We start from the raw sequence: 10,996 nt of genomic DNA on the forward strand, positions 1-10,996 counted from the left end.
AATTTTTAAAGGGGTGCACAAATGTACCTATGTCTTACAATAGGAAATAAACACCTGTATACACCCATATAAGGTAATAGGACCTCATCCAATGGAATAAAATGAGCCAAAAAAACCAAACATGTGGTTGTACTAAAATTTTGGCAATTTTGTACCCCTAAAAGGGAACGAAGTGGACCACCCAAATTTATAGTAATATATACTAGGGTTCTATACTATTGTACCAAAATGTTTAAATTGGGCAATTTCCAAAATTGATGGGGTGGGCCAAGGTACACCTCCCAAAAATTTAAAGGGGTGCAGCAATATACCCATGTCTTATGAAAGGTAATGAACCCCTGTATATGCACATATAACCATATAGGGTAATAATACCTCATCAAAGGGGATAAATTAGGTCAAAAAAACCCCGAAATTTGAATTTTTGGCAATTTTTTACTCATAAAAGGGAACGACATAGACACCCAATACTGATAGAGGTACATACTGTGGTCCTAGGCTACCACACCCAATTTTTAGATTTGGCAATTTCCAAAATTTAAGGGGTGGTCCTATGTACCCCTGCCAAAATCTAGAGGGGTGGTCCTAAGTACCCCTAGGTCATTGACACAGGCCAGGGACCATGGGTCCTGGGGGTGGTCCTATGTACCCCTGCCAAATTTTAGGGGGTGGTCCTAGGTACCCCTAGGTCATTGACCCCGGGCCAGGGACCATGGGTCCTGAGGCAGGGACCCAGGGGCCAAAAAGTTCGGCAAAGTGCAGCCAATACTACTACGATGCTCTGAATTGACAAATCATTCAGCAGTCTCTTTTCAGAGTGGCCCTGATTACAAGGTTGTATTGCAATAGCGATATGTACATCAATAGGTATGTACACTGTACGCGTATACAGTATATTTAAGATTTCAAGTAATTCTCAGATTAGTGTCTTTATATAAACTTTTGAGTATCCTTGTTGACGGAAATGAATCTCTCATATTTTCCTTGAATCACGTGCAAATCAAAAGCATTGGAATCTTAAATCAATCACGAACATATGACATCTTTTTTATCTTCAAAACATCTAAGAATAATATCAACGTGACAGATGAAGTTTAGCATGAGAAAGACAAAGCTTTCACACGTGAATGGTATATCTGACTTTCAAGATTACAGCATCCTTCACTTTAACATAACAGAGAATAGTAACTGTCATTTTGATAAGGACAGTACAAGAACACAAATATGTTGTCAATATATAAATGACAGTTCAATATAAGGATTTGCAACAATATCTAATCTACGAGAGATGCCATATTCAAGATGTAAACACTTCAGAGCTATTTAAAATCACAATTCTTTTTTCCAAGAAGTATAATCTACATTGATATCGAATAATTGAGAAAAAAATAACAGTAAAGAAATTGGTTAAATCTACCACCAGAAAACTAAGCAGGCTATTATTTGTGAACAATTTGCAAATCTTAGACTCGTGAAGTTGTATTCCTCACAGAAGATTGGGACTTGGAATAAACTACACAGACTTAGACCTGTGTTCACGAAATAGATGACTGCAAAATTCGAATTTTGTGGTTTGCATTCAGGATATCGAAAGTGGACTGAGTTTCATATGTAAAATCATTCCTACAGAGATCAAATTAGAATTTTATCAGTGTTCTTAGTGTGTTAATATATAAAGAGTTACTTTTTATTTGATCGTCAGTGTTCTTAGTGTGTTAAATATAAGTTGTTAATTTCCATTTCATCCATTCAACCATCTGAATACCATTTGATAGACAATTATCTCTGTAACGTGTAAAATGGTTGTTCTTAAGTGTGGTCAGCAAATTTGCATATACACCGGAGACTACAGAACTTGATATATAGAACGTGGTGAACACTGTCTATATAAAGAATCTCGAATAGTGCGTTAACTTGTATAGAACTATTAGCACAGAAAATATGGAGAAAATACTTGAAGAATTTAGCGAAGACAACCAGATGCATCAAGTTTACCAAATGAATCTCTGCAGCTCTGGAGACCATAAATGCATAATGGAAATCGACGTTCTGAAGAACGTAATAAGAAATCTTCAAAAGACAGTAGAAGATCAAAGAACAGTGATACAAAATCTGCAGAAAAAGTCAGAAGAAATGGAGCTTATTCGACGAGAAATTCAAGAACTGAAGGGTAAAAGTATCTCAACATTTCTTTGGAAATGTGAAGGTATCTTTAATTTGCTTCACACTATCTCAGTTTTACATAGTCCACCATTTTATAGCAAACATTATGGATATAAATTGCAATTGATATTAACTTCACACTATTTAGCTGATGGTAGATACATTACCGTGTTTATTCAAGCCCTACCCGGAGAATACGATTCGATTTTAAAGTGGCCTTTCGGAAAAGCCATTACTCTGAAAGTCATTAATCCAAACACATCAGGAAATGATATTGTGATTGACACACACAGTTTTGGAATTATGAAACCTTCAGGGAACATAACCAGAGATCTCGATACGTCTCATTACAGTTTTATTTGTGATTTATCCTGTGAGCAATTGAAGAGCGGAGGCTATATTTGCGACGACGCTATCTTTATTGAAGTGAATGTACACTAAATGTCTAATTAGTTCATAACAGAAATACTGTAAATACTAGCAAATTTTCTGTTGGTGTCTTAATACCATGAGATCTAAATTGTATTTGGACAATTGTTTGCAAAAATTCAAGCTTGAATGTAAAGTTTTGAAGAATTGTTATACATGGTAAATTTGGAAGTGCCATATGAGTATAATCTGTGTATAACACCAATATTTATAGTTGTAAGAATTTTAGATCCCTTTTTGTTTATTTTTGCCTGGCGTAAATGCATTGCATCTTGCATGTTTCTTCGTAACTTTGTATATAACTATAGTAAAAACTGTTTCATACTAAGGTGTGTTAATATTTTCTCAAGTGTCCATACAGGCCAATTCAGTTAGTATTTCAACAGCTTTACCTATTACTCTACTACTCTTGCATCCTTCTACGATGAGATAGGGATTGAGTTAAACTTTTACAGTCAAATAAAACGGAGAATTTCATAAAGATAACAAATACGAGTAGTTCAATCTACACATTTATTTAACCTAATGTAAATAAATAAAATAGTACAATCCCTATCCTATCTAGAAGGCTCCGAAGAAACAAAAGGTTTAAGAAATCTATTGAAATATTAGCTGATAGAAATATTCTACTTGTAATAAAGTATATGTTCTTTGTGAAGAAGTACAGAGTAGGCTACGAAAAAGTAGTCCTGTCAAGATATGACATACAGAATAGAACATTAACATTATAAGTTCGCGCACTGAACATTGTGGTGGAAAATCGGAGCAAAAGAAGGGGACTCACACTCTAATGTAAGAATTCCTTTCTCATATTCTAAGTCACGGGATCGTTTCTCTCTCTTTACTTCTCATTTCCCACCTTCGACTCTCAGTTGATGTTAGTGGGGCTACTTTTCTTTGTGCCCCATTCTCTACTTGTAATTGTAATGTGATGTTTCATGTTTTTTTCTTTCTTTTTATGAATCGTGCAATACTTGCTTAGCGATGTTGACAATAAAATTAAATAATATATGTCAGTCGAAATTATACATTTTAAAATTCTGATAATTTGAAGCACAATTCCAGATTATCACAGATATAGCATCACACTATTTGACCAATAATTGTATGAAAGTATGATGAAAAGTGACTTAGCGCTAATATTTCTTACTCCGAGATATAAACTTCTTTTACAAAATTTTCTTCTGTTTTCGGATTGAGATAATCACCGAATGACTTTAAAAACAGGAAAGAAAGAAAAAAGAAAAGTATACATGTATATAAAATTTGTACTCAGAATACTTTGCAAACTTAATGTATAAAATGGAATAGTAAGCAAAACCACTGCATAAACCAATGTACGCAATTCTAAATAAGTAGGTAATCTTGTTATCAATCTATCTGTTCAAAACAACCTACCATCATTCTCTCTTACAAAATTCCCGTATTCTTTTCTATAAATATGTAAAATTAAATCAGAAAGAAATGCTAATTTTTTGAAATGTTAATCAAATTAAGATTTTCCTCTCTTTCTTATAGTCATACGCGTAAAAATTAATTTTCCTTCGTGCGAGAATATGCCCTTTCAAAGTGAGGTGGGCTACCAGTTTGTTTCTTTACTTTGCTTTTCGTTGGTGTTCAGTACGGCATAATCATAATATTACGTGTATAGGATTTGTACAAATCCATATATTCTGAGCTCAATCTTCGAACGCCAAACGCTCTGGTTATATGGAGTAAATAAGTGAAATGAAATGATTTGCAGCTGGAAGCAGAAATGAGTTTTCAAGATCACAGGAAGAGCACGCGAGAGAAAATGGTATCTGTGATTTAGTTTACACATTCTCCATTGTTGTACTATGCCTGCAATGGACAACATCATGTCCGTAGATTCTCTCAGGGTATTCCCGTTTCCTCCCGCTTTCTCATTCCACCAATTCTCCCATAATCATTCACTTGCTTTAATCATCATCTCCTTTAACTTGAGGGTCATATTCGTGGGGCGTTAAACTGAAAGATTTCATTGCATTTCCATTTCCACTGTTGTACTTACATATGTCGCTCACTTCGTCATCATCATCAGCTATTCCGCCATTATTAGCAGATCACTTCTTGGTCACTTCCATGCTTCACGATCTGCCGATAACTTCTTTGTTTTCACGTACTATTTTTCTGTTTTGATATCGTCCACTAATTGTGGTCTTCTTCGCCCCCTCTCTTTCCTACCACCAGGGCCAACGCGTGGGCGGGGCGACCGGGGCGATTGCCCCGAGCGCCGCGACCAAGGGGACGCCAAGACGACAAATCAACAAAATTCAAGGAATTCAGATTATGTTAGTAAATGATTTTTTTTTTAAAATAATGTTAATTCAGATATTTTAACAATGATCAGACCACGGCTAAGTAATTACCGGTAAAATAAAACATCTTCTAGGATTATTCAACGGAAACTCTCTCCAGCCCTCTGTGAGAAGAGGTTTTATCTTGGAAAACTGACAAGATCTGCTAGTACTTACTTCATATCCGTGTGATAGTTTGGTACAAACTGATGAAACTTCAGTAGAATTCAATAACATTTTTTATTCCTATTCCGTCCACGAAATGCTCCAATAGCAGAACAAATATCTTTTCAGTCCTTCAATTATGTATTAACCTCATACAACTGTGATTATTAACTATTAGCTAGGGACGTAGCCATGAAGAGGGTTCAGGCCCGTAGCCAGCCCAAAAATGTAGGGGGGGGCTCCAACCATATGATAGTTCATCACCTAAGTCTCCGTTCAGACGTGCAGAAAAGTCTGTTGCGGACCCGCGCGAGCCGGAAATACATTGGTTCTTATCATTCATGCCACACGTACAAACTTTCCCGCACGACTCTGCTGCGGACCCGCAGCGGGCAAAAATTGAGTTGCGGGGACTGCTGGCTCGCAGCGAGTCCGCACAGGTGTTGCGGGTCGGAAAACCATTGCTGGCAATGAGGCAAGCCACACGTGCACTTTCCCGCGCCCGCAGAAATGGAAAGCGAAGAACTGAATGAAGAACTATTCATTAACGAAATACAAAAATATCACGAGATATGGAATTTAAAGTGCGAAATGTATAGAGATAGAAATAAAAAACGGGATGCATGGAATAAGGTGTGTGAAACCTTATGTGAGAAATTTAATGAAAAAACAGAAGAAAAAAAACGGCATTGGTATGTATTATTATTACTTTCAATGTAAAAATCTAATATTCATGTAGTGTTTAAATTTGATTTTCGTTTAGTGTCCCTTTCCAGCAGAGAGGCTATGAATACTTTTTTGTGATAACAATATACAACAAATACGCTTGGAGAAAAAGCCTTTATTGTTAATGCAGTTTCTTTGATGAGATTTCTTGTCACTCACTCCGGAATGAACCGACTGTTTATAACGTACGTTGCATTATACTTTAGGTCGAGGCAAAGGCGCCCATCAGGGGAGGAAAGGTGGGGCGTTCGGCCCCCGCTAAGAGGAAATCGTACTTGGGAATATCGAAAACCCAATAGAATTTTTACATTAGTTGCAGCAAAAAATGAAACTATATTTGAAAAGTCGCTTATATTTGCCCCCCCCTTGAAAACCACAACATGGGCGCTCTTGGGTCGAGGTCACGTATTATATATATAGCTTCTGTGCTCAAAAGGGACGCTGAAGTCCAAAACAACCATCAACATAATAGCAGAACAGAAAAGAAAGAAAAAACATCGTTTTTTGGCTGACAATTGTTGTCTTTATTTGTTAATGTACTAAATTAAAAAAAAATAAAGTTAACACGAAAATTGTTGAACATCAGGGTACTCATGAGGTTAAAAACTAAAAAAGCATGCTCGAGATGTAACAGAAATATTTTTGTTTCTCGTGCAATTGATAATATTGTGCACGTCGTTGCTATTCTAGAGATAACAACTGAATGTTTTCTTACATAAAGAACAACTTAAACAAAGTTATCTTGCCATGGAACTCTACCTACAAATGTCGCTTACATAATAATCTGTTTCTGCTTCCGTTTGCTGCGTTGCCTCCTTTTGGTGTGCTACACGTATTGGAGATTTCCTCAAAACCTTCTATCGTTAAATGTCAATTATAAAAATGTTTCCTTTTTCTCACCTTAGAAATGGATTATTCGGAAACACTAAATCCATTATTTTTATTTAAGAGTTTACATTAAGAATTTCACATCTCCAATCTAAGCGAGTCCTATACTTTCTCAATATATAACGGGAAATGTCACTACTATAGGAATGAAATGAAATCCTAGAATTTTACGTCGCACGATTATACCGGGTAGGGTAAAGGAAATAATGATGATGATAATAAATGAATGAAATGGTGGAATGAATAAAGTGGGAGGAAACGGGAGAATCCCGAGAAAACTCACGCACACGGTGCTTCTCGCACCACAAAGCCCACTTGACGCAAGCTGGGATCGAACCAGAGGTGAACACACTATCACTGAGCCACCGGATCCCACTACTATAGAAATCCCCCATCTCCCCTTCAAGAGGAAATTTTCAAAGACGCTGAAATCTGTGCTCCATTATTTTTAATATGAGTTTACATGCCAAATTTTACATCTCTAACTGAAGCGAATCCTCACATTCGGTAATTTGTGAATAAATAAAGGAAAATTTTACTATTATTGAAACGACCCCTCTAGAGCGGGATATTCGGGAAGTCTCAAATAAATGTCTCATTTTTAATTTAAAGCCACCAACTATGTCAAAAAATTGAAATTAGTCACGCAATTGTTAAACTACGCCAGTGGCCGCTAATAACATCTGAAAATGTCTATGAATAAGTCTCCGAATGTTTAACTTTCTGTGCTCTTACAAACGATAATTAGTTAACATAATTAACTTACCTTAATGTAACAGCCAGAGCTCCTCCGTGACTAAGCGGTTAGCGTACCCGCCTTTGGCGTGGGAGGCGCGGGTTCGATTCTCGTCGGGAGCTCATGTGGTTCGGATCCCACGTTAATCAGTAGGTCCACGTCTCATATAACCTCGCTGCTGAACGGGACGTTAAAATCAACTCATTAATGTAACAGCCAACATTTCAATTGGTGGTATCGCAAGTCTCATGAAAGTATCTTCTGCTTTAATTTTATCACTTATTTTCGATAAGAGTTCATCAAATGAAGTGATGCTCATGCGGAAATAATGAAAGGTCTTTTCTTCATTGCGCAAATCAATAAACATGGAAGAAAATTCACCTTTAAGCAGTCGTGAGCTTACGTACGAATGAACCCAGTATCGTCTCTGTTTCATCCTTAGGATTTTACTGCCTAAGTATACAAAAACAGCACGTTTTCTTCTTTCAATTTACATCTTCATTCAACTGCAGCTGACAATAAAATGAGCTGTTTTCTATGTCTATGTGAAGTGGTTGTGCTGAGACGCCCGCACGAGTCTGCTGCGAGTCAGTTGCGGGCCCGCAACAGACTTTTCTGCACGTCTGAACCGAGCCTTATTCAGCACTGATCAGTTAGCTTCAAAACAAGTGCATTGATTTTTCTTTTAAATTAACATCTTTTATTTTAATTCTCGGGGTTTTCCCGTTTCCTTCTACTTTCTTCATTCCACAATTTCATTCATTTCTTATCATCGCCGTCTCCCTTAGCCTCAATGCATAAACGTGGGACGTTAAACTAGATATTTCATTTCATTCAAAACATATTAGTGGTGTCCTTCCAAAGAAATGTGATATTGAACATCGGTAATTCCGTATACTAAAAATGCCGAGTACATAGATATAGCCTTGGCTCCGAGGCTCAAGCATCCGTTGGAAATTTTTAATGTGGGCTCATAAAATTAATATCGAAATAACATTTTCATGACATTGAAAAAAAAAAAAAAAGAACTTACTGCATGTGACCGCAAGTTTGATTTCATGGGCGGATGCTTATACATTGAATAGACCCTAATTGTTTATCAATATAACTTTTAGCCTCCTTAGGTATACTGCACATCGAGGATTGAACGATATAACATTATACAACAATAAATAATCCATATTCAAAAGTGAGAATGATTTTGTGCAGTTATTTCAAATAACTTGGAGTTTGATGCCGTTCCTTTGGATTTCTAATATAGGTCAAAAGCAGTGGCGTATTTAGGATTTTGTTCCGGGGGCCTATGCACAACACAAGAATAAGTACAGATTTTAATGAAATTGTGCATATAATAAATTTATTTCTGGGAGCTGAGCCCGATATTCCCCTATATACGCCACTGGTCAAAAGTATTTATATGAATTGAGTTTACTTAAAAGGCCTTGGTAGTTGAATCGTTGTCAGTTTTCACTGAAACTATTCTAAAATATTAAGAAGATTGATTATAATTTTTTAAAAAATTTTTTCTCTCTTTTGGCCAATATTGGTAAACATATCACCACCATAACCATCATAGCTATTCTGCCATAAATAATCTTCTTCCTCCATTAATAGCTTAGGCTAAATATTCCAGAACGTCTTCTGCGTTCACCTCTGGTGCGTGAAGTCTTTGGTTCAATCTCAGCTCACGTTAATTTGGCTTTGTGGTGAACAAACACTGCCTACAGTATATCAGTTTTCTCGGGATTCTCCTGTGCCTCCAGGGCGCGGTGGCTCAGTGGTAGAGCGTTCACCTCTGGTGCTTGGGGTCCCGGGTTCGATCCCAGCCCCCGCCAAGTGAACTTTGTGGTGGACAAACACCGTGCTCGTGGGTTTTCTCGGGGTTCTCCCGTTTCCTCCCACTTTCTTCATTCCACCATTTCACTCATCTCTCATCATCACCGTCTCCTTTAGCCTAACCGGCATAACCGTGGGACATAAAACTCAAAGATTTCATTTCATTTCCTGTGCCTCCATTTCAGAATTTCATAAATTCTCATCATCACTGCTTCCCTCAGCCTAACTGGAGCTGTAACTGAAATATTTTAATTCGTTTCATTTAATACCCTACCAAATATTTATAGCAGAAGAAAAATTGTCTCACTTAGAGTTAATTGAACTTATGGTTAAGAGTATGGAAATTGGAGAGACAAGATTTATGAGATGCTACTATTGTGTATGCCGACCTCGTAGAGCTAAGGTTACCAGTATCTCCCGGTCCACTAGGGAATTTCACTTTTCACTTCTTTGTTCTCTCGTACCGAGAATATCTCCGTGCGCCTTTTGAAATCCTAACTTTCTTAACGCAATTAAAAATGTTATAATTCTCGTTTTATTTAGTTAAAGCTGCTTCAAATAATGCTACAATGCATTTACCAAAAATAAATTAATTTTAAAAGCAATATGTAAGGCACACAGGCTGCACTTGCGTCAAAAAGTATTTTGGAAAGACAAATTACAAGCCTTTGTATTAAAAATTTGAAGCTAAATTAAAAACTACTCATGTCAGAAAGAAACGAAAGGCTACTTATTGACCGTTGAGAAAGCTGTATTCTATGAGGGAGTGAAAAAGGAGACTTATCTTCTGCAAAATTTTTATCACCATCTTTTGCCATAAACAAACACATTATTTCCTTTCCTATGTCATATTTTATATAAGTGAAAATAAGATTACGCGAGAATTAATTTACTTATTTCACAAACAATATATACGTCACTGTTAAAACTAAGTATCACTGTAGGAGATTGTGTATCAGAGTTAGGACTTTGAAAGTAACTGTTAGGAGATTGAGAATCACAGTTAGGACATTGTGTGTCACTGTTAGGAGATTGAGTGTCACTGTTACGAGGTTCGATATCACTGTTAGGAGATTGTGTGTCACTGTCAGATTAGGTCACTCTTAAGAGATTGATTGTCATTATTAGGAGATTGAGTGTCACTGTTAGGAGATTAAGTGTTACTGTTAGAGATTGAATGTCATTGTTAGATTGAGAGTAACTGTTAAAGATTGAGTGTCACTGTTAGGAGATTGAGTGCCACTATTAAGAGATTCGGTGTGACTGTTAGGACATTGTGTGTCAGAGTTACGAGATTGTGTGTCACTATCAGGTTGTCACTGTTAAGAGATTAATTGTCATTATTAGGAGATTGAGTGTCACTATCTGGAGATTGAGTGTCACTGTTAGATCGTGTGTCACTGTTAGGAAATCGTGTGTCCCTGTTAGGAGATTGAGTGTCACTATTAGGAGATTGTGTCACCGTTAGGAGATTGAGTGCCACTATTAGGAGTATCGGTGTCACTGTTAGGAAATCGTGTCACTGTTAGGAGTCTGAGTGTAACTGTTAGGAGATTGTGTCGGTTAGGAGATTGAGTGTCACTGTTAGGAGATTAAGTGTAGCTGTTAGGAGATTGTGTGTCACTGTTAGGAGATTGAGTGTCATTGTTAGGAGAATGTGTATTAGTAGTAATCGAACAATTACAGGTACAGTCTCCTTCTTAACAGTGGATACTTTTAATATTTAAAAAATAAA

At 36.7% G+C, this 10,996-nt stretch overlaps 1 protein-coding gene across 1 annotated transcript; it reads left to right on the forward strand.

The window, feature by feature from the left end:
• Positions 1-1,941: 1,941 nt before the first annotated feature.
• On the forward strand, positions 1,942-2,604 carry LOC145685029 (TNF receptor-associated factor 4-like). The gene has a single exon (XM_081757371.1). The coding sequence runs from the start codon at positions 1,942-1,944 to the stop codon at positions 2,602-2,604; it is 663 nt and encodes a 220-aa protein (XP_081613497.1).
• The last annotated feature ends 8,392 nt before the right edge of the window (positions 2,605-10,996 follow it).

The sequence above is a fragment of the Thermobia domestica genome, chromosome 5 (genome assembly GCF_964235325.1).
Source record: "Thermobia domestica chromosome 5, izTheDome1.hap1.1, whole genome shotgun sequence".
NCBI lineage: Eukaryota > Metazoa > Arthropoda > Insecta > Zygentoma > Lepismatidae > Thermobia > Thermobia domestica.